This window comes from Artibeus jamaicensis, unplaced genomic scaffold (genome assembly GCF_021234435.1).
Source record: "Artibeus jamaicensis isolate MK-2021 breed Jamaican fruit bat unplaced genomic scaffold, CSHL_Jam_final contig_781, whole genome shotgun sequence".
Taxonomy (NCBI): Eukaryota; Metazoa; Chordata; class Mammalia; order Chiroptera; family Phyllostomidae; genus Artibeus; species Artibeus jamaicensis.
In genome coordinates, this window is record NW_026521968.1 from 7,967,162 (window position 1) to 7,990,184 (window position 23,023).

Consider the following 23,023-nt stretch of genomic DNA (forward strand, 5'->3'; position numbering starts at 1 on the left):
TGCTTGCTCATGGAGAGCCTTGAATGTCAGGGTCAAGGGCCAAAGCTATATTCTGTAGGTAAGAAAGAGCTAGGAACTGGGGAAGTTTTTTTCTTTTTGAATCCTCACCTAAGGATATGTTTTGATTGATTTTAGAGGGAGAGAGAAACCTCAATTGGTTGCCTCTAATATGCACCCTGACTAAAACTGCACCCCACGTATGTGCCCTGACTGGGAATCAAACGCACAACCTTTTGGTGTATGGGATGAAACTCCAACCATCTAAGCTACCTGGCCGGGGCTAGGGAAGATTTTAACTAAGAGATTATAATGGCTAATGATTAATGAGGGCTCATTACATGTTGGGCGCAGTCCCAACTATTGTATATGAACTTATTTGGACCTCACAGTAATCCTGTAAGATGAGTACTGCTGCATTTCATAGGAATTTAAGATGTCATCAGTTGTATGCCATGGCATGTCTTCAATTTAACATGGACTCTTCGGAGATGTTAAAATGTAAACAGGAAAAATAAGAATCAATGAAAACATGGAATCACTGAAACACACAATCTGCATTTAAAATATGAAGAAACAGGAATCAAGAAGTTAAATAACTTGCCCAAGATCCACTAAGAGACAGAGCCGGGATTTGAAGCTCCACTCCAAAGCCCAAATTCTTAACCATCATTTGATGCTCCACAGGAGGTTGTGAGCATGTGGAATTTTAAGACCAGTATGGTCCCTGAGGGTGCAATGAATTTGGGGGGAGCAGGCAAAGTCAGATGGCATATCTGGGAGACAAGTTCACGTGAGATGGTTCTAAAGCAGGCTGGGCGCCATAGGGTGGGAGGAGGGGACAGATCTAGTAGAGGTCCTTCACAAATAGGCAGAAGTGGTCGATTCACTGCATGCTGAGTGTGAAAACAAGGACAGGTCCCATATGTTGAACCTGGGGAAAAAGGTACAGCATAAGAGAGTGCAAGGCAGCCAGTGCAACCCAGAGGAGAGCCGTGCTGCCTGGGCAGCTGGGTGGAGCCGCTGCCCACCCCAGCTTGGGCACTGATGCTGTCTGGCGTGTGGTAGGCACTCACTAAATACTTGTCAAATGAGTGGATGAATGAATTGTTGTATGATCTTGGGTCAGTTGTAAAATCTTGCTGTATGATCTCTGGGTCGTGTGTGTGTGTGAAATGCCAGGTTTGGACTAAAACATGTAAAACAACATGGAAGGGCTCTCCTGAAAGGCAGGCATTTCTCCCCCATCCCAGGACCTTTATGGGTACACCCTAACCAGTGGTTCCCACCCTGGCTGTAAGTTAGATTAGCCAAGCCTCATACGAGACCACTAACTCCAGAATCTCTGAAGATGGGATCCAAGCATGGGTAATTTGTAAAGCTTCCCAGGTCACTCCAAAGTACCGCTTGTTGAGAACCTTGAGCCTGGAGCCTCTAAGTACCCAATTTGAAAACTGCTGAGTCAGGTGAGGGCCAGGATCCCTTCTGGGGCTAGGCCCTGTGGTTGGTGGCAGGCGTCTCTTTTCTTGTCTCATCTCTCATGAGACAAGAAAAGCCAAACTCCTGACAGCCAGGGGAAGAAACACCAGGCTTTCTCAACCACATACAATGGACGTTTTGGAATGGATAATTCCTTGCTGGGGAGGACTCTCCTGTGCATTTCAGGATGTTGAGCAGATCCCTGGTCTCTCTACCCACTAGATGCCAATAGCATGTCCGCCCAGAATCAAAGCAATCAATAATGTCTCCAGATGTCCCCAAATGTCTCATGGGGTGCAAAATCCCCCCCAGTGGAGAACCACTGTGCTCACCGAGTTTCCTGTCCTCCCGCCCCAGTGGCAGACAGAGCCCAGGCAGGGGTGGAGGCCATTTCACAACAAGTTTAGTTGGGCCTGGCAGGAGGGAAGCCTTTGTGGGAGGCCAGGGCTTCACAATGTTAAATGCAGGGAGAGTACGCCAGCGGACTGACTGACTGATGTGGTCTCACTCAGAGAGGGAGGGGGTTCTCCGGAACACTCATTCCCGGATTCCCAGTCAGTCATAGGAGAGCCAAGAGTAGCTTCTGGGGCAAACAGCCCCCGCTTTACGGGAACAGGCAGCAAGGGGTGTGGGAGTGGCAGTGTGTGGAGGGGATTCTTTCCTTCTGTCGATATTTTCCTGGCATTGGTGACTGCCCTATCTGATTGGGTGAGGGCAGGCAGGGAGAAACTTTCCAGCTGTGTCTGCCCCAGTCCTGGAGGCCCTCTGACAATGGGATTGTAGGGACATCTGAGTTTCAGAGTCTGGAAGACTGAATCTCTGCAGCTGGAACCAAGGGGCCAGCTACCCCCCTCAAGGGGAGGGGAAGTTGTGGGTACACCCTCCTTACAGCTGGAGGCTGGGATCTGTCAGCATCTTCATAAGTCCCTTTTTGCTTCAAGGAGGTGGAACCTGAGGGAAGATGGCAGTGGGAGGTCCGGGAAGGGAAGGGAGGGGGACTGACGGGGAAAGAGAAAGGATGGGTGGTGGAAGGTACTGGGTGGGTCAGAGGCGGTGAGACTTGTTTCCTGCCCGTATTCCCCAACTCACTCCACCACAAGGCTCAGGACACCCAGGAACAGGACAGTTCCAAAGACAGAGAGGATCAGAATCCTGGCTTCCCAAAGATCATGACTTCCTGCAGGGAACCCAGGAAACAATGAAAAAGGACCCCACCCTTGACACTGGGGGGGAACTTAGGAGCTCAGAGATCTGGGTGAGGTGAGGCAGGGTGGGGAGTAAGGACCTGGAAAGCAGCGTTTTTGGGGCCAGCAGTGCACCTCAAAGCCCTGGCAGGTGGAACAGTTGTACAGGATGGTGCTGCCCCCTGCAGGAGACAGCAGGACCAGAGCTGGGGAGGGGAAGCCCAGGCTCCACCCTTCCAGAGGATCCCACTGGCTCCTGCTAACTGCCAGGCTCTCCTCAGGTACCCTGAACCCCTTGTCCTCACTACCCTTCCCTTTTCTACTCACAACAGGCAGGAGTGCAGAGAGCTGAAACGAAAGACAAGGGGGGCGGGCGCTAGATGAGCAGTTCAGCCACATAGCCCTTTGCCCAAGATCCTAGGCATCCCTTGATCCCTCCCCCCATCAGTACCTTCTCTAGTGTACTCAGGAAGCTTGGTCTTTTGAAGCCATTGCCAATATAAAGGGAGTGAGGAGAAAGACCTTTTGATCTCTGGGGAGGCAGAGAGCAGCCATTTTGCCCAGGGACCCAACAGTACCAGCTGACAGCCACCCTTTCACCCAGCACCTCCCCGGGCACGCCTTCCTGTCTCCAACGGCCCTCCTTCCTTCCCTGCCCAGCTCCTCCCTCCCCGGCCCCGCCTTGGTGCCCATCCAAGCTCTTTGACTGAGGTTCCCCAATGACCTCACCCATGACCCTCAGGACTCTATGAGTCTTCTCTGTGACTTTGTTCATGGACACCTCATCTGTGGAGATGGGCAAGGACCAGAGAGTTCCTCAGCAGCCCAGAAGATTCTTGACTTTCCCAAGGTCCAAAGAAGCTCTCCCAGAGGGAGAGGTCAGTGAGTCCAGGGAGGGCTGTGGACTGAGGTGACAGCTGAGGGGCACATCTGGGAAGTCACATGTTACTTTGCTTGGGGCATGGGGTTGACTGTTGATGGGCTTGTCCCTGGATGTCTGGACTTACCTAAGGCAAAGGCTGAGAAGTTCCAAGAGGCCTCACAGTCCTTCCACTGGGCCTCCATCTGGCTACATAGCTGTGCCAGACGGCCCGACAAGTCATGGGCTGGGAGGTGGCAGAAGACACAGGCCTGGGCGGCTGCCAGGAAAGCCCCACCCAGTACCAGCATCCACATGAAGCCCAATGGGAGGTGCTGGAGGGGAGCTGGCCCCACCTGGGCTGTGAAGGCTCTATGATCCTGGTTCTAGCCCTTTGCCTGGAGTGTTGTAGAGTGTTCCAGAACAACTGGAGGTTCTAGAGCATTCCAAAATAGTGTCACTGCTCCATTCCTGGCTGGAGTAAACCTGGGTCCAAGGAATTGAGGACCAGGAGAAGATATCTCTAATAGGAGAGGGGCAGAGAAAGCAGGACTTCTGCAGCAAGAGGGACAGCACCCCCAACATGGCCCTCAGCAGCCTTTACAAGTTTGTGGTTCCAAAAGCAACTTTATTTTTCTTCTTGTAAGTGATAAATAATAAGTGACTCCCAGAGAAGTCGTTCATGATTTTTCCATCTCTTCCGTGATGCAGAAATCCCATCCCTTCCCATATTCTCCCTGACTCTCCCAAACTCTTCAGCTCCTCTCTGCCTTGGGCAGCCTTGGGTCTTTCCTCAGCAGTCTCCTAGCAACAGGCCTATGATTGCCTTAGCAACCAATAATGCTATAAAGGCCTCCAAGGCCCTGTTAAGCCCAGTGACTTCTCTTACCTCTCTCACCAGGAAGATCCTAGTGATTCAAATCCCAACCAGCCCTACCTGCATATGTGGTAATGTAAATACACATGTGTGTGTAAACACACACACTGCTTGTGGTTAAGCTATTAATTCTCAGTCTACTCATACCCATAGACACACCCAGTGCCCGAAGGGTTTCTTAACCCCACACAGGCCTGGACATGCAGAAACTACAGAAAGGCTAGCGCACATACCATCGCCAGCAACACGGATGGGAGCCAGGACGTCAGAGGCTGGCACATTAGTCAGACACACACTGACACACATGTACACATGAAGGAAGTAAGGCCAAGGCTCAAGAAGGCGCCACCCTCCTTCCCATGGCCAGCTCCACCATCAGTAACAGATCCTTTACAACACTCGGATCTCCAGAGGAATGCTCTACCCCATAGTTAGTGGGGATTCTCCTACATCCCTTATGCCAGCCTAGAGTGGGGCGTAGCCTTTCTGTCTCCCTTAGTAAGTGGCTTGGGACACAGCAAAGAATCTCCCTTCTCATGTTCCAGAGTGTTCTGGCTTCTCATTGGTCAGGCCAGGCCACTCAGTTCCAGAAGGAGAAGTCACAGTCCAGGAGCAGTGCAAAGTTCCTCTTCCTTCCAGACCCCGGTGTCCCTGCAGGGTTTTGCTAGGCCTAGCATAGGCAGAGAAAGTGTCCCCACTTTTCCAGGCCCCTGAATACTGAGCTCCAACCAAAGTCTCCAGCTTCAGGTGAGAACAAGCCAGGGGAAACTTCCCCATCCCTCCTGGCATTGGCACCAGTTCATACCCTCTGTAGCACTTGTGTGAGCCCTCGGTGGGTGGGCTTGAGCATGGGGAGTCCTGTCCACATCCGGGCTCCAGTGAGGTGCATTGGAACCTCTGGCTCTCACAGCCCCTAAAGCAGAGCTAGGGAGAGGCTTTGCGGAAAATTTGTCCCCTTTGCTGCTCTCTTCTTTCCCCCTCCACTCCCCTAGAGTCAAACTGAAGGCAGTATTCGCATTTTTCAGCTCAGTGCCGGACAAAGCGCAGAGATCTGGAGTTGAGCAGGTCTTCAGGGTCAGGGAAAACAGAATCTAGCCGGAAGCCATGCTCCAGAGCCACCCGCAGCACCTCCTCCAGGAAGCCCGGAGTGCCCACCACTTCCCGTCGCTCTCCTGGCCCCCCAGTCCACAGTGGCTGCAGCCCCAGTCTCCTGTACTCCACTTCCGGCAGTTCCATGGGGCGGGGGGCCCACTCCAGACGAAAGTGTGGTCCTGCCTCTGCCCTCTCCTCACTGGCCACACCAAATCGGGCCCTCAAGGCACCCAGACACTCTGGGTCGGTGCAGAAGAGGTTGGCCTGGAAGACGTCCACCTGGGCAGAGCTCAGCTCATAGTGATGTGGGCCCTGGCGAGCAGAGAAGTGCACCAGGCGGGGGCTAGCATCTACATCTGCGTGGAGGAGGGCAGCTGTGGGTGCAGGGGCACCCTGAGAAGCTTCCAGTTCCCGCAAGGCATCCAGAAGGGGCCGGATTTGGTAGAAGTCAGCCTCCGCCCTGAGAAGGGCTGTCTCCCCATATCCTAGGGGCAGGTCCAGGCGGCCCAGCCGCAGGAAATTAAGAATGTGCCGGAAGGCCTTGCCATCTCGGTCTATGAAGTAGTAGCCACCTCCCTGGGGGTTAAGGCTGGGGGGAATGGAAGTGCCAGCCCTAAACATGGCCCCCAACATGGAGTCTGGGAAGCGAGTCAGGGTCTCCAAAGTAGTGGAATATAACGTGCCCCCCACATTCAGGGTCACGGGGCCCCCAAAGGAGGGGGGTGAAGAGGGCACAGGAGGAGGAGAAATTTTGGGGAGTACTGGGGACACCAAAAGAGAAGAAAAGGCAGAACTTCCTGGGTGTGCAGAATTGGGTCATAAGTTTCAGACTCTAAGCTGGAGGCACTGGCTGGAGTATAAGGCAGCAAGATTTGGGGCGCACCCCAGCTACCTTGGTGGTCCGGGATGTCTTCCGGGCACAGAAACGCCCGAAAGGTTTGGAGAACGGATGGAAAGAGCACAGAAAAGACCATGAAGAAGAGAGGTTTAGGTCCAGACGCATTCAGTTCTGGGTGGTCTGCGATTCCTTTCTGTGGTCTTTAGATAGTGGCTTTCCGGAATCCAACCAGCAGGTGACGGTCGAGCGCAAGGCTGACTCTTTGAAGGGTCCAGCTTCGGAGTTCTCGGGCAGATCGCTGTCTCTGTGAACGAGCCCACGCAGGGTTCCGGGGTCCAGTCGCTGGCCTGGTCTTGGCCTGGCTCCGGCGCGGGTTCCAAGAGATGGAGGCGGCGGGGCTCCCCGGAGCTGATGGCGGAGGTGCCTCTGAACCCGCTGGGGAGCGAGGATGCACCCTAAGTCGTAGCTGCGATTGTCCGAGGACTCTGACAGAAGCGGCCGGGAGTCTCAGACCCGGGCGCCACCGCCTTATCGCCTTACCGGGGTGCCTCGGCAGCTGCTGAAGTCCTCTCCGCCCCCAGAAGTGGCCGAAGGGCTGCAGCCCCTGGTCCTTTAAGAGACGGCTCCGCCCACCGCCCCAGCGGGCACGCAGGGTTCGGGGGAGGTGGGAACTGAGAACGGCGAACTGGAGACACTGGGAGGACGGGCTGGGCTGGGGACGCGAGCGGGGGTGGGGGCCAGAGGGCGGCTCCGGCAGCGGCGCTCCGCGTCACTCCGGATGTGGCCGCGACGGCCTCACCGGTCTCAGGTGTGCCAGACCTCACGTCTGCAGCTCCCTGGGGGCGGGAGTCCCCAGTCCCGCCACTCTGAGGAGACAGAGGCGCGGCCTTCCGGGGCTCGGGGACCTGCAGTTTCCTTCTTCTCTTTCCCGTGGAGAATTTCTGAGGGGGCGGGTGCTGAACCACCACATTCCGGGGAGGTTTCTGGGTCGGGGTGGCCTAGCCAGTCTCTCCAGCCCGGCCGGCCGGCCGGACGCCAGCTCCCCTAAGAGCCCCGCCCAGGGCCGCCCTGTGCTAGGGCTGAGGCCACTCCACTCCCTGGGAGTCGCCCTTAGTATGACTCCCGCTGGAAAACTCGCTTCCATTCTGCATCCCAGGAGCTACAGTGCCCAACCTGCTGCGGGCCCGGAGGTGGTGCCCAATAAGTGAACTACGAAGGGAAGAGCAAAGCACAAAGACTTTAATGGCCTCAGGCTGGTGGCGGGTTAGGAAGGGAGGGGGGCGCAGGACCTCAAAAGCCTGGAATCAAAGCGTGTGGAGGTCGTAACTTCGCCGGCTCAGCTTCTCCGGATCGTCGGATGCCATGAGGGAGAAGTCACGGAAGATGTCGAGATATGTCTCATCGCCTGAGGGAAGGGAGGAAGGGCCTCGGATGGGGGACAGTTGGGACAGTTCAGGGGAGTTTGCTGGGAACAGCGGGTGAAGGAGACGCCTGAGCTCTCAGGGCAGAGCCCTTGCCTTTTCTGTTTTGAGGCTCCAGTGTGTAGAATATGCACAATACATTTGTACTTACTGAGTAAATAAATACTAGACTTAATCAGTGAAGCTGGACATAAGGGGTACAGGTCACCAGGGGCCAGAAGCCCAGAGTTACAATGATGAGCCTGGTGAGGGTGGGGTAGAGAGGTACTTTACCTGCCTGGCCCTGGGCAGCCTCGACCTCTCTCATCTTTGCCAATCGGAGCCTAAAGGGGAGGGAGTTAAAAAATGAATGACAATCTAAAGCACACCAACCCCCCACCCTAACTTCCTGTCCTTTGAGCTGGGTTGCTTATTCATCTGTTCACCTAATAAAGTTGATGCATGGTGACTCTCAGGGTGAGCTCACCATCCTTGGACCCTGCCCACCCCGTCCCTACTCCACACCTGTTAGCACTTGGAGCATCATGTTGATTGCCTGGTCCAAGAGCTGACCCCTCCCTTACCCAGGCTTTCCTTGACTAGTTGGGTTCTTGGCATTAGCCACACCCATTTGAAAGGTGCAAACACTAGCCCCGCCCCTCGGCATCCTTACAGGGTAACGATGTCAGCATTGGCTGTTTCCATGGCAATGGTCAGAGGGTCTCTGCCTTCAGAGTCCTGCGCTCCCAGGTCAGCTCCCCGTTTCAAGAACAGGCAGGCCAGTCTAGAGAGGACAGCCAGATTCAGTCAGCAGCTCACCCCGTCTGGAACCTTCCTCCCCAAGGCCATCATCACTGCCACCCAGAGATGGGAGCTACCCAGTGTGGCCAAGGATGGTTGCGTGGTGGAGCGGGCCCCGGCCATGGCTGTCTGCTTGGTTCACATTCGCCCCGTTCTGGAGGAGAAATTCACAGGCCAGAAGAGAATTCTACATAGAGAAGTGGAGAATAGGGAGAGAGAGTGGCATCTTTAGAGGCAGATTTATAGATTTTTAGAATGGGGTCAGTTCAGAGGGTGGGTGTGGGATTAGGAGTTTAGGGACACAGCTGGGTGTCAGGCTCTGCTCTAGCTCTTTACATGTATCCATACATTACATCCACAGTACAACCTAATGAGGTATGGGATCCCTATTTTACAGATGAGGAAACTGAGGCAGAGAGAGGTTCATAACTATAAGTGGTGAGAACCTAGATTTATACCCAGGTTGTCTGCCTCCGAATCACACATTCTTAGCAGTCTCTATTGGTTATCACTCCCTACAGGGTGGGGGGAGGGGTAAGAAAGTCAGAAGTAGGGGAGAAGAGGAGTCTTAGGGTGGTGTGAGGAGGTTGGCAAGACCCTCACAGCAGCTGTGGCCTGGATCAGTGGTGTGGCATTCTTCCGACCCGTGTTAACCCAGTTGACATCAGCTCCGTGGGCGAGGGCATCAGCCATGGTGGGGAGAGATGGAGGATGCCCAGCAGCTCGAAAGAGCAGAGCCCCAGGGTGCAGGCTAACCAGGTCATCAGAGGGTGGGTCTGTTAGGGAGAATCACCTTTGAGTCTGGGAAGAAAACCTTCAGTAAAGGCCCCTGATACAGTAATGGGGTAGGTCTCTTCTCAATTGTAGGGAGGCCTTCGAGATTCTGGGGACTGTTGTCGGAAGTGGAGGTATGTGTGAGTATGGTGCCGGGCACCTAGAGAGCATCAGTTCACCTCTTCTTATTCAACCACCCTGACTGGCTGGGATGTTGTGGGTGGCTCGACTCACTGAAGGTTCACCTCAGCTCTCTCGGCTCCCTCTGCTCTAGCCAAGCACATGGCCTTCACAGGCCTATGGAGACCCTAGCCCATTCTCACTTCTGACTTTTCTCATGCAGATGACACCCTTACACAGCCTCCCTGCCTACCCCCAGCTCCATGATCCTTCCCATTCTTCACTCTTACCCCCAGAACTCTCACCTTACAAAACCAGTGCTGGTGGCCTGGCTCCTCCAACATTGTCAAAGGGAGGGCCTGGGCTTTACGCTCTGAACCACCCCACCAGGTTTGGCATAGTGCTGAGCAGACAGTAGGTGCACAGTGAATGCCCAACCAACCCTATACCTTGCTTGGTTCTGAAGCTCCCTGGCCGGGGCTTAATGGAAGGCTTTGGGGGCACAGGAGGCTGCCCCCTTGGGGGCCCTCGGCCACCTCTTCGCCCTCGAATCTCAGGAAGCTTGGTCAGGAACTTCTTCTCCACGTATTTGGCATGAATCCAGGCCTCCTTCTCCTGCCTGGAGGGGAGAAGAAGGGGACAGTCTTCCCTTCTCCCATTCCAGGCCCCCTTCCCTCCTGCACAAGGGGCAGCCCCAGCCCCTCCCCCCAGCCTCACCGGGAGCAGCTGGGCCCTGGTTTCTTAACAGCCATGGCCTCCACACGAGCCTCATAGATCTGGTTGATGACTACGTTTCCCAGCTCGCACATAAGCTTCGGGCACCAAGGCAGAGGCAGACAGTCAGGTAGGGCGGGGGTGGCACCTGAGCATTTAGGGCTCTGCAGCTCTGTCCTCACCCCACCCTTCCCCCAACTTTTCATAACATCCCAAGTCACCTTCACTAGTTCTGGCTCCCACGAGTCAAGTGTCAGAGACCGGACTTTGGAGAAATGAACTCCAAGGCTCCTGGAGGACCAGAGTGGAAGTCAGGCCCTGTGTGAGGCAGCAGCTGGGGAGCTGCCACTGTGCCTGAAAAGACTTGGAGACAAGACCCTGCATGGAGGCTGCACAGAGGCACCGGGCCAGGAGGCAGCAGGGCAGCCGAGGCCACGTAGCCTTGATCTGCATCTGGCAGGATCCTGTCTATTCACTATCCTCTCTCCCTTCTTCTCCTACATATCATTTTAAGGGCCTCATTCCCTCCACTCACCTTCCTTCTTTCTTGGCACTTTGGCCTAGACAAGTCTTTCCCATCATTCCCCTTCCCTCCTACCAGACTGATTCAGGGTGAGGGCCGTACAGGCTTGCCTTACAATCTCTCCTCTCTGCTCTTCATTGGCTCACCCATCCTCCGCAGCCTTGACCCCATACCTCCTCCAATTAAGCCAATAAATTACTCTGGGTATCCTCCCACCCTATCTAGACCAGGACACTGAGAGGCTGGGCCCACCTCCACCTGTGCCCAGTGACAGCCAGAATCTGAGAGAGGAAGCCGGGGTAAAGTGAGAAAGGAGGAGCCTGGGAGATGGGCTGTATCTTGGTTCTCCCTACCACTGCAGCCAGAAGGAATGGGGCCCATGCTTGGGGCCTTGGGGAGTGACCTGTGGATGCCAGAGCACTGAATGCAGAGGGTGACACCAAGGTTGATGCTGGCCCACTCAGGGGCTGGTTCCCGGCAGTCGCAACACTGGGCATTGCCATCCACACTCTGCACCTGAGCTGCCACGTGCCCCGTTCCACCAGGCTCCCTTCCCCTTGTCATCCCACCAGAGCCCAGGGTGGCAGCAGAGCCGATGACCGGGTGTCCTGAGCCCTGGAGCAGACAGGAGAAGAAAGAGTGGCTGTGGGGCCCAGGGGAAGGGCTATCCTCTCCCCTGGGAAGTCTGGCCCTGAACCGCCATGTTAAGGTACCTGGCCTGGACCCCGGGGGCTGTCATCAAGGAGAGGCTGGCTGAAGGCAGTGACAATGCTGCTCTGCACAGCACTGATCCACAGATGCAGGAGGCGCTCCGAGTCAGCCTGAAGGAGGCAGGACCTGGGCAGGAAAGGGGACGAAGAGCATGGAGGGGTCTGAGGCCTGGGGAGCCTGTGGCAGGATAGGCAGGCTGACGTTCAGCTAGTATCCAACTGGTACCAGTCATACTGAAATATTTCTGCACCAATAGGTACCTTCTAAATACTCCCATCACCCTATACCCTCCCCCAGCCCCTGCTGCCCCAGGATCCAGCCACCAAAGGGTTAATGCCTGGGGCTGCAGGTCGGGCCTCCAGACCCCTGCTCCAGGGATGCCTTTGTGACTGGCTCTACCTTCCCAGCTGGTAAAGATTTAGAGCAGAGCATCACCCCGGGGACTGCACTCACTTGCTGGGGGATACCACCTCAAAGCAGAACCGCCTTTCTGAGTCAGGGCAGAGTTTCACTGTGCAGAGACGCAGGTCGTCCACCACCACGGTCACAGGGTCCTGACAGGGGGAGGTGACATGGAGGCAGATGTCCAGCCAGGAACGGCAAGGGCTGAGTGCACCTGGGCCTGGGCCTCCAGCACCTAACTACCCACCTTGTACTTCTTCTGATAAACCAGTTGGTTGCTCTGAATAGTAAACCAGCGTCTAGAGGGGGTAGAAGTAGAGTTTGGACACGGGCAGTGTCAGGATAGGGCTGGGACAGGGACAGCAGAGGGTCTTCGTCCTTTGCCCCATAAGGATCTTGCAGAGAGGAGAGACCTGGGCTGATGTCCCATGAGATGTTCCAGAGGAGGGCGGACAGTTGTGCAGACTGTCTCAAAGGTACTACTGTTCACATCTTGGACAACCCAGATTTGATATATCTATGAAGACAACTTTCTAGCAGATGACAGTAAAATGCTTTTCCTAATAAAATAAATCCAGTGCTATAATTTTTTTTTTTTTGCAAATGGCAGTATCTTGGGGAAGGGGTTCAGTGTATTGGGGAAAGAGCCCATATGTGATCTAAGGTGCACAAATGTCCCACATGGGCCGGCAGCGGCCCCAGAAGGGGAAGGAGTCGAGTCTGAGCAGATCGCCATCCCGTTTTCCACCTTGCGATGGCTCCTCATTATCCTCGGGGTGGAGCCCATCCCTCCAGAAGCTGACAAGGCCCTATGATAATTCACACCCTTATTGGTTCCAACTTCATCTCCTACCACTTCCTCCTCCCTTCCTCTGTCCACACCCATACCTTCCTCTCTGTTCCTTCTAAGAGTTCAGGTTGCTCAGGGCCTTGGCCAAGCTGGCTCCTCTTTTGCTTACAACATTCTTCTCCCAGAAGTCCTCTTAAGTATTCACGCAGAAGTCGCCTTTTCATGATGCCTACCCTGACCACTCCACTTAAAACTGCAATCCCTCCTCAGCAATCCACATCCCTTACTTTATTATTTCATTCCTCTGGCACCCATACCTTCCAACATAATGTATACTAGCACATTTACTTAATTATTATACTATTATCTCTCTTTGCTGATGGAATGTAAGCTTTCTTGAAGTCAGAGGTTTTGTCTTTTTCCTTATTGTGCTTAGCATACCATAACTACTCAAGAACAGTTCATTGGATGGGTTTGGCTGATTGGGGTATCCTCTCCTCACCTGCTCCAGGTTTTAAATGCATTGCTGGCCCGTTTGAAGAGATGGCCCTCCATGACTAGGCCACCAGGCCCCTCCTTTAGACTTGGCTCTGGCTCCTCTCCACCTAGTTCCTGAGGGCACAGAAGGGTCAAAGGGCAACTCTGTGTGCAGAAAGCATGCCTCCCCCACCCCGCTGTCTCCCTCCAGCAGCCCCTGCCCTCACCTTCTGTTTCAGCAGTACATGTCTTTGCTCCATGTCCCTCTTCTCTCTGGCTGAATTCAAGACCAGCTGGTGCAACTGGGCATAGGAGGGGCATCTCAGATGGCCCAAGTCTCCCTGAACTAGGCCAGGAAAGTCACTTCAGAGCCCACTACCCTCTACCACCTGCCTGTTTGATGGGGCCCTACCTGGGCGCCCAGCTCCTTGCGATACTGGGCCAGCTGGCTCAGCTCCTCATGGCCCTGCTGAAAGTGTGTAGCCTGGGCCTCCACCAAACGTAGCACCTGGGGTTAAGGTGGGCAGGGAACAAAGCTAGGGAGGACACTCAATATTTCCCTTTTCCCTCCTGTTCTCCATCAGTAGGCTCTCCCCCCACCTGTACCGCCACTGCGACTCACAAATTCCATGATATCAAACTTCCTCTTGTCCTCAATCACATTGATCTGAGGGCCCAAAAATACCTCTGGTCAGTCTTGAAAACACAGTGCCCCCTCCCAAGGCACACCAGGGACTCTCTAGCCTTGAGGTGACTGAGGCCCTGGTATTCCAAGAGGACTGGTGAGGGCAGGCACCTGCAGGGCATAATCCAGTGCCCGTCCCCGGTACCCGGCTCGAGCTGTCTTCAGAGCAGCTACTGCTTCTTCTGCCTCCTGGACCCGGCGCCGGGGGACCTCTGCATTGTGGGTAAGAGCAGCCTCCAGGCTCTCAGCACCTCGCCAGAAATCCCGACGAGCCTCTCGGAAACCCCGGAGACCTCTGGGGGTTGGGGGATAACCAGAATCACAGATACACCCACCTGCCCCTAGCAGAGAAGTCCTGGGAGCCGACCCGCTCACAGCCTTTGAGTTAGTCTCTGCATAGTCAGAACTCCAAGGGAGGTCTTGGGATGGGGGATAGCATTCAGGCCACCAGAAACCCCTAGTCTCACAGCTTCATTCAGGAAGGCCCCTGTGGTAACAGAAAGGGCTGGAGGACTAGTTTCCCTCCCAACACTCACTCCTTGACCAGGGTTTGGATTTGCTGCTGCAGCATATGCTGGGTGGCATCTAGAAGCTCCTGAGGAGAAGCAGAAATTGGAAGGTTGGAGTCAGGACCACAGCCAACCTCACTCCCCCGACCTGTCCTACCTAGCCCCTCTCACCGAGTGGCTGTCCAGCTTGTGGCTCAGGCTCTGAGTGAATTTGTCCAAACATTCCTGGGCAAGAAGAGGCAAAGAGAGAGAGAGTATCAGGTGTGGGGACAGGTGCGGCCCTCCTGTCTTTAGACCCAGCCTGCTATGGCTATCTTGGATGGCAGCACCAGCCCTGCTCTGGCCTGGGACCTGCATACCCCAGATCAACCCTCCCCTGGCCTTCACAGGATCTCTCCTCATCTCAGTCCCCATTCCACCATGAATCGGACCTGGGCCCTACACATACCGCCATCATGGGCTCTGGTGGACCCAGGCGGGCCAGATCACAAATGCCAACAACGAAGGCGCGGCCGGCAGTAAGGTAATGACGCCCACTTTCCAGGAGGCCATTACCCAGCTTGAGGAGCTAGGAAGCAACAGTGCAATACAGAGTCATGCCATGTGCCAACATAGTTGGTGGCAACCCCCACACCTGTCCCATTTCCTGTCCCCTTCCTTTGGGCTGTCCCCTCTACTTAGTTGGTGTAAACCCTACAGTATTTGCCATCTGGGCTTGTCCCACTCTGCATTCACTGAACGTTCCCTCATAAACTTGATCAGTAGTAGGCCACAGGCTCAGGGTAGTGATGGCATGCTAGGGGGCTCCTAAGGCCCATTCTGTCTGGTCCCAATTGACAAACAAGGGGGCTTGATAAACAAGGGGCAGGTGACTAGCCCAAGGAGGGTTTCCCTGGGAGAGCCAGGTGGCTGAGCCAGAAGCCAAAGTAAATTCTCCTGACCCCTGGCCCTTGTTACCTGCAGGAACTTCATTGCCCCTGAGGTGACACCACGTGGCCCTGCCTGCGTCAGTGTACCTGGGATGGAGCAAGTAACTGTGGAGCCTGTCAGCTTGGCCCCATGAACTTTTGTTGAACTGAAAACCACTTTTCAGAGCTAGTGAAGGCTTCAGGGAAATGGAGCTGGAGGAAGCTAGCAGGTCAGTAATGGTCAGAAAACTGGTCACAATCAAACCTTCTCAGATGTCCCTGTGGGGTGTCTGTGACAAGGCACAAGGACCCAGATGCTCACAACTCCATCGTGTGGTGTTGGGGAACTGTGTCTAGTTTTTCCTTATCCACTTCCCTCTGCCCCTTTATCTGAGTAAGAAACTTTCATAGGACTGAACTAACGACGAATGTTGTATCCACACAATGGAACGGTTCACAGCAATGCAAAGCAATGAACTACTCATACATGAACTATTGATAATGAGTTACTGATACTATTAATACACACAATTTGAATAACTTCAAGGATGCTATTCTGAGTGGGAGCAAAAAGCCAATCTTGAAAGGTCACATACTGTGTGATCCTATCTATATAACATTCTAGAACTGACAGAAGTTGAGAGGTGGCGAACAGATGAGTGGTCCTCATGGGTTAGAAGGGGGCGGGGAGGGCATCATGGAGACGGATAGTACAGAAGAGTTCTCTGTGGTGAGAGGAGTTTTGTATTCTGAGAGATGCTGGTTATAAAAATCTATATACATGACAAAGTGTCATTGTATACACACACACAAATTATACACAAAAATTTTTTAAAGAATATATGCAAAACAGGTAAAATCCATGTAAAAGTCTGTGGGCAGTTCATTGCATCACGCCAACACCAATTTTTGGGTCTTGGCAGTATGTACCATAGTTATGTACGACGCTGCTGCCACTGGGGGCGGCTGGGTGATGGGCACATGGGGCCGCCCTATGCTGTGTTTGTAACTTCCCGTGAGTCTATAATTAACTCCAAGTTAAAAAATTTAATTTAAAAAATATATGTAGATCCTGGCTGGATGGCTCAGTAGGTTAGAGTGTCATCCCATGATACCAAGGTTATGGGTTCGATCCCCAGTCAGGGCATGAGAAGGTATCAAGCAATGACTGCATAAATACGTGGAACAACAAATCGATGTTTCTCTGTCTTTCCTCTTTCTTCTAAAATCAATAAATAAAAAATTTAAAAAATATATGTACATATCAGTTGGTCATCCTCTAACTTTCCGGCCATGGGAGAGCAAGAATGAAACATAGAAGTCCCTCATGACAATTATACTGTAGTGAGAAAAAGTACACGAGAAAAAAATGAACAAAACAGCACGACAGACACATGCTTAGGTGACCCCTGATGATTCCTGCCCTTGTGTAATTCCTACCCCTTGAGTGTGAGTGAGACCTGTGACCTGCTTCTAAGCCGTAGAATGTGGTCAAGGAGACTGGATGGCGTTCCTGTGACTAGGTCACAACACATGGCGAAGATGATGACTCGCTCCTGCGATCATGCTCCAGTGTACTGACACCATCTTGCCAGCACACATGAGGGAGACTCTCCTGCTGGCCTTGAAGGAGCAAGGTGCTATGAAGTAAACTGCCTATGGACAGGGCCACGTGGCAGGGGACCTGGTGGCCTCTGGGAATTGAGGGCCTCAGTTCTGAAAACCCTGAGCCTCAGGTGAGACTGCAGCCCCAACTAACATCTTGATTGCAGCCTGTGAGACCCTGAACAGAGGAGCAGTTAAGCTGTCTCCAACTCCTGCCCCACTGAAACTGTGATAAAAAAATGTGTGTGAAGTTATTACATTTATAGTAATCATTACAGAGCAACAGAAAACTAATACAGCAAGTAAATGTGCAATATCAGGTTGAGATGAACACTGTAGAGAAAAATAGAGCCAGTGAGAGGGTGGGAGTGTGTGTACCCACACAGGCATGTACTGTTTCACACGGAGTGGCTGGGGAAGATCTCATTGCCTTGTGTCTAGGTGTCTTACTGGTCTGTCCTCCTCCACAGTCAGTCTGTGGGCTCCCTAGGCAGAAATAATCTTGCTCTACCCAATAGCCCAGGGTTGACATAATGAAGGGCTCAAGATCTGACTGGGTAAGTCCACAAACGAGACTTGTTTTCCAAGATCCCGAGTTCCTTGAGGGTACAGAACCCCTTTTTGCTTCTCTGTAGCCCCCAAATATCTACCCTACATGATTAGCATTCATTAATCCCTGGGATTCATTCTCTGTCTCTAACTTTCTTCCTGGCTCTGCCCTTCTCACTTTAATCCAATTCTGAGTCACCTTTTCCAGACGGGTCTCCAACTCTGACACTTCGGCTTCCACCAGCTCAACAGAGGCTCTGGGAAAGGAAGGATGGTGTCAAGGCAACAGAGTTTGGATCCATCTGGTCTGTTCACCTTGGCAGGGTCACGTCAGGGGTTGGGTTAGTGGGTAGAGGGCATGGACAGAAAAAGCTGGTGGGTTAAAAAGGCCCACCCACCAGTCCTCTTCTGCTCGCTCACTCCACAGTGTGGGAGCTACTATGGCCCAGGCCAGACCAGAGCAGGAAGGGCAGAAGAAGGGTGGATGTGGTGAGGGCAGGAAGTTGCTAACCGCCCAGAGCAGGTGCTGGGGGAAGGGCATGGGTCCCAGTGAGAGGAAAAATGGAATGCCAGCTCTGGGAGTGAGAGATTAGAAGCCCCCTCTGGGTTTGATAGCAGAGGTACTGCTCTGGCCCACAAGTTGATCTTGACCGCTTGAGACCTACTCCCTGCTAGGACATCTGGCTTGGGGAAGGGACTCTGGTGTGTGTGTGTGTGTGTGTGTGTGTGTGTGTGTGTTGGGGGGTGTCAGACCACTTCTTCTCTGCCCCCCAGACCTGCACACACTTACCGGAAGCGGGGTGAGTCCTTAAGACACTCTTCAAAATCCAGCTTGACTGTCATCTCAGCTTGATCACTTCAGTCAGTGGTCCCCAGGGCCGGACAGGTGGGGATGCAGGTGGAGGCACTCTCTGCCCCCGGAGGGGCGTTGATGAGGAAGGAGAAAAGGTTCTCTCCTCGGTAGAGCCTGAGGCAGTCACAATTCTTTACCCCAAAGGGAAGGGGTGTCCTAGGAGAAGCTCTCACCCCACTCTTCCAGGCAGTGCTGGGAGGGGCAGAGGCGGGGCCTGGGCAGAGGAGAGGGGCCTGAGATCAGAGAAGCCGCAGCCACGCCCGCTGAGGCTCTCCACTGGCATCTTCCTACTGGCAGCCAGTCTCTTTCTGCTTCTTTCTCCTTTAGTGGTAGAGTTTTGGGAGCTTGGCAGATATGAGTTCAAATCCGGACTCTGTCAGTTAGAGACTGGATGACCCTGGGGAAGCTCTCTGATTCCTGTTTCCCCATCTTCCAGGTGGGGATGACAAGCCCTGCCTCCAGGGTTGTAAGAGTTACAGTAAAATATTAGTGAATTTATGGTTGACTGAATCATGTTAAGCATTGTTACCCTGCTGCAGGTGGGCCTTTTCAGACCCCAAACGCCCAGACTACTCTGAGCTTTCTTCTCTGCTCTGGCTGCTCGTGGTTTCCTGTGTGTGAACTTCCCTTCTCTCCTCCCTCCCCTCTCTTCAGTGACTGAGCAGGTCCCGCTTGGGCCCCCAATTCACAGCACCCAGATTCCTGCTCTTCTTCTCTTTATTTTCTACCCCTAGGGTGCTGAAGGCAGAGGAAGGTTGGCCCCCACCCCATTTCTAGCTGGCTACATTTTCTGTTGTTTGGCTTCTTCCTCCTGAGTCCATCAAAGCCGCAGGGATTCATCTGGAGAGAAGGGGTTGGGTGAGTGGTTTTCTTACAGTAGGCATGAGATCTGGCTCATGCAACCCCCAGCCTCCCTAGAACCTGCCCATGCTCCCTTTCCCTCTGTGGCTAGTGTAGCAATCCCTTACCCCCTGCCCAGGCTCATAACTGCACTCATTTTGATTTAGGGAGTTTGGGTTGCTTCTAGGTTCCCTCTCTGAGCTTTCTGGACTTTAGCAGTTCAGCCCCTTGGATACCAGACATTGACACCAGGCAAACACTGCTTGGGACCCACTTTTTAGGAAGATAGGAGTGGGAGGAGAGAAGTCGGGGAGGAGGCTTGGGACCAGCAGATGGTGTCAAGCTGGAGGGGGTCCCAACAACTTCTGATCCTCCCTGGTTTCTCTCTGTACAAATGTGGGCCTTGCACATCAGGATGGTTAGGGCCCTAGCATCTGGTGCTGATCTACTGGTCTGAGAGGATTGGGGGTTGGGAGCTTTCCAAGATCCAGGCCCAGCGACATGGTGTCCTGGTACTCTCACCAAGCTGCAGTGGTGTCATTGTCACCGTCAGGGAGTTGTTGATGGCCTGTGATCCTGAAGAGGGCTTCTCGTGTGGTCCAGCAAACGGATCTCAATTCTTATGGAATTCTCGCTCATCCAGTTTAGGCTTGCAGAGCCTGGAAGCATCACAGGATCAGGACTGGGGCACCTATCAGTCTCTTGGTTGTCAGCCCTCCTGGCCCTAGGCTGACCCAGACCAGCTCTCACTGTCCGGCTGTTCATCTTCCATGTCTTCCTCAAGCTCTGGGTGAGGACAGCACCTCAGGTATCTACCTTGGCTATAATACTCCTTTTGTTGCAGATCAACCTCCTTGTCCAACATGACGATGGCAGAAGCTGGGGACTGATCTCTGAAGGTAGAGAAATCTGAGGAATTACCCAAATTAATTTGAGTCTTATGGCCACCTAGGACGTCCAGGCCACTGTGAACCACCCGCCAACCACGGGGGAGAAGCTCAAGGGGAGACCAGGTTCTGGTCACACTTCTACTATCTCCTCCCATTTTAGATAACCTTTAGTGACCTGTCTATCCTCCACAGGTCTCTTGGGTTTTCTGTTCCTCCTCATCAGCCAGACTTCCCTGGGGACTATCCTGATGGGAAACTCACCCCACCTGCCTCTCTGTCTTCCCTGGGGTCACCTCCTGGCATTACTTCCCCCTCAGGCAGAGGGCCCTTGGCCAATCAAGGCCCATTGAGAAAGACAGGCTGTGGTGGAGAAGGCTCTGGACTACAATTCCCTTGAGTCCGTGGGATTCCACCCTTTGGTTAGCTGCTAACCCTTGGCTTCTAGAATGTGGTTCCTGGTCACCAGGCCAATCTCATCTTTGACTCCTCTGGCCAGTCCTCCTGCGTACCAGCCTCTTTCCACAGACTTAGACCCTGGGTCCAGCAACCACACCTTGACCGCCACTGCCCAAACTTTCACTACCCTTACTGCTGTTCTTGTTATTACTCAAGGGTAGGTTTTTCTTAGTCTTGAGGACATTTCCTTCACTGTAGTGTGCCTTGCAGTGCTTCTCAAAATCACTGGAGTCTGCAGGCCAGTTTAAGAGCTCAGCTTTCCTGCCACGCTCTTGCTGGAGGTTCACTCCACTTCCCCATTCATTTAGTCCCCCACCACCCACCATCTCATGTGTTTTGAGAAAGTTGTCTGAAGATCCTGAGCTTCTGTCATCACTGCCCTGGAGGACCTTGGGCCAGAAATTATCTGTCGTTGCAAACCTGAAGGAGGGGGGGAGTCTACTTGGGAACATCAAAGGGAGAAAACAATGGGGGCAGGTGATTGATAGGGCCAAGCTGGCTGACTCTCCCACCTTGGCCTTGGCCTGCTGGGAAATGTAGTATCCCCACCCACCCACCATTTGCTGGGGCCAAAAGCAGAGATGGCTCAGATCCCAGAGTTCAGGAGCAGATGGAGGAAGATTTCCCACATCTCTACTGATTGATCTCTGGCAGGACTCTCACCTCTCTGCTAGGGCCTCAGGAGTCACTGTGTGGGAAGGCCCTACAACCAGGTTCTCACCACTGTCTGGCAGCCTGCACAGGAGGGAGGAAGCAGTGCAGAGAGGAAGGACATCAGGCACTATCCAGTTCCTGAGGCCTCTCTGCCTCTTCCCCTGCCTGCCCCCACCCCACCGCAGTCCATCCCTCCCTTTGAATAGTGAAAAGAGTGTGGGTTTAGGGGCTAGGCTGAAGGCTCAGCACCTGTGGTAGGGAGTGCTGGGCTCATCCACCTTCATAGTTCTGTAGTCCTTGTCAGCTGGGTGGTAGGTGGCCATGATATTCATTTCATCCCAGTGCTGAGACTTTCTCCTGGAGTGGGGGAAGGACACAAAAGGGGGGGGCGATATGGGAGAGGGGGACCTTCTAGTAATCTCCTTACAGTTCTCCCTAATTCTTTGTCATTCAAAAACTTTTTCTTCTACCCCCTTGCAGTTCCAGAGGTGGAGGCTGGGGATGGGGTCACACCTAATGATAACCACGTACTACGTAGTCACAATTTATCCTACCCGGTACCTGCTGCTTCCAAAGGCTTAGAACTTCACATTCCCTCCTCAGTTGCCCTCACCGTACTGTTTTTGTTCTCAGGACTCCGATCCTTTCCTCTTGGCCCCGCCCCCTCGTGTCCGGAACCCCTCCCTCAGTTCTCTTTGCTGCCTGCAAGCTGAGCTGTGGGCATCACTTTTCCGCGTGGGGGGATTTATGCATCACGGTGGAGCTGTTGGTTTTTAGGATGCTACGGGGCTGATCCTCAGAGAGTTTGTGGGGGTGCAAGCAAGCTGACCCGGGGCGCAGACTGCATCCCGAGTTGTGTACTCCGGGCCCCTCGGACCCAAAGCTGGACATCCCGGATTCAGAGGTTTCAGGAAAAGGGGTATTAAATCCCTCAGGGTACGTGCCAGACACTAGGATGTGGCTCACAAACTTTCCAGAATGCTGGTTGGGCTTGGAACCGTGAACGGCTACCACCCCGGAGGGCCGGCTGGAACCAGGACTTCTAATTAGAATTCCCCTAGGACGTAAGGGGCGCCCAGAATCGTGAGACCAGACTACATTGGAGGGCCAGCCAGCCGGCGCCTGCTTCGACTCCTCTGATGCCTCCTGGCACTCCTCCGGTTGCCCCTCCAGGGGACTCCCCGTTGAGGCTGCCTGCTACCCCTAGAGATTACTGCTTCTCCATTGCCCCACCAGGAGGCCTCTCTCATCTACCCCGCCCCGTCTCTCAGCTCCACATAGCTCCGCCCCTGAGGCCCCGCCCCCAACACGGCCAGCGGGGGACACTGGAGCCGGGCGAGTCTAGGGTCCTAGGAGTGACGGTGGCGGAATCCAGACTACAAGGGGAACTCGGGCTGGGAGCCATCCCCCCGTTTCCCCTCCCTTTTTGTATCCACCCAAATCTTTCTTTGTTTCTGGTATTTGCTGCTGTACTAATCCCAGCGTGAGCCTTGTGACGTCAAAGTCATCAAGCCTTAGTGCGAACGTGGGAGTTGGGCTGGTGGCTTGTTAATAGCTCTGGGGGAATCTTTTGGGACCGTCATCACTGTTACTTGAAACTGCCTGCCGGAGGTTCTTTGAACTTTTTATTCGTGGCTTTAAAATCTAAGTTTGATGGGATTGGAGCTCAAAGCCCTCTTGCACCAAACTACGTCCCCTCTGCCTCCCCCGAGAGGGGTGATACAAAGTGGAGGGATTGCGACACTGTCGTAAGACATTTGGTCTCGACGCTGGAGGAAAGCGGTTTCTATTTATAAAGTTACCACTTTCCACACACACAGCTTCAAAGTTTGTAGCAAGAAGACACCTCCTCTTGCAGTAAAGTGAATACTTCAAGGTGTCGCCAGCCTCTACGAGGGCGGGGTAGTCGGTAGCGCTACTGCAAAGCTGAAAATGTTTTAGGCGCGAGCACGCCCCCTTCCGTCTTAAAGAGGGCTGCGGCAGTCATTTCTTTCACTGTCGCAAAAAGGCCTGCTTAAGTCTTCACCCATCTCAGA

The 23,023-nt window shown here is 53.7% G+C and overlaps 3 protein-coding genes across 5 annotated transcripts; all 3 read right to left on the minus strand.

Annotated features, from left to right (window-relative positions):
- Positions 1 to 580: 580 nt before the first annotated feature.
- TMEM95 (transmembrane protein 95) lies at positions 581 to 3,836 on the minus strand. Of its 3 annotated transcripts, XM_037129243.2 has the most exons (8): positions 3,668 to 3,836; positions 3,390 to 3,446; positions 3,112 to 3,192; positions 2,988 to 3,008; positions 2,762 to 2,842; positions 2,566 to 2,645; positions 2,366 to 2,427; positions 581 to 931 (listed from the first exon to the last, which is right to left on the minus strand). In XM_037129243.2, exons 1-7 carry the CDS (start codon positions 3,834 to 3,836, stop codon positions 2,413 to 2,415), a joined length of 504 nt encoding a protein of 167 aa, XP_036985138.2. In that variant the 3' UTR covers positions 581 to 931; positions 2,366 to 2,412. The 3 variants fall into 3 exon arrangements, 1 of the variants encoding a protein (XP_036985138.2); XR_005080162.2 differs by lacking the exons at positions 2,366 to 2,427; positions 2,566 to 2,645; positions 2,762 to 2,842; positions 3,390 to 3,446; positions 3,668 to 3,836 and having other exon boundaries at positions 3,112 to 3,219; XR_005080161.2 differs by lacking the exons at positions 2,366 to 2,427; positions 2,566 to 2,645; positions 2,762 to 2,842; ... (1 more) ...; positions 3,390 to 3,446; positions 3,668 to 3,836 and having other exon boundaries at positions 3,112 to 3,219.
- A 272-nt stretch (positions 3,837 to 4,108) lies between these two features.
- On the minus strand, positions 4,109 to 7,460 carry KCTD11 (potassium channel tetramerization domain containing 11). Its single transcript, XM_037129215.2, has one exon. The coding sequence runs from the start codon at positions 6,119 to 6,121 to the stop codon at positions 5,423 to 5,425; it is 699 nt and encodes a 232-aa protein (XP_036985110.1). The 5' UTR covers positions 6,122 to 7,460; the 3' UTR covers positions 4,109 to 5,422.
- Positions 7,461 to 7,543: 83 nt separating this feature from the next.
- ACAP1 (ArfGAP with coiled-coil, ankyrin repeat and PH domains 1) lies at positions 7,544 to 18,394 on the minus strand. The gene is made up of 22 exons (XM_037129214.2): positions 18,085 to 18,394; positions 17,494 to 17,551; positions 14,681 to 14,800; positions 14,404 to 14,457; positions 14,260 to 14,318; positions 13,835 to 14,018; positions 13,661 to 13,705; positions 13,451 to 13,546; positions 13,266 to 13,340; positions 13,064 to 13,173; positions 12,019 to 12,070; positions 11,823 to 11,923; positions 11,372 to 11,495; positions 11,062 to 11,273; positions 10,357 to 10,426; positions 10,139 to 10,233; positions 9,871 to 10,040; positions 9,131 to 9,303; positions 8,605 to 8,714; positions 8,400 to 8,510; positions 8,021 to 8,070; positions 7,544 to 7,731 (listed from the first exon to the last, which is right to left on the minus strand). The coding sequence occupies exons 1-22, from the start codon at positions 18,135 to 18,137 to the stop codon at positions 7,631 to 7,633; spliced, it is 2,223 nt and encodes a 740-aa protein (XP_036985109.2). The 5' UTR covers positions 18,138 to 18,394; the 3' UTR covers positions 7,544 to 7,630.
- Positions 18,395 to 23,023: the final 4,629 nt, after the last annotated feature.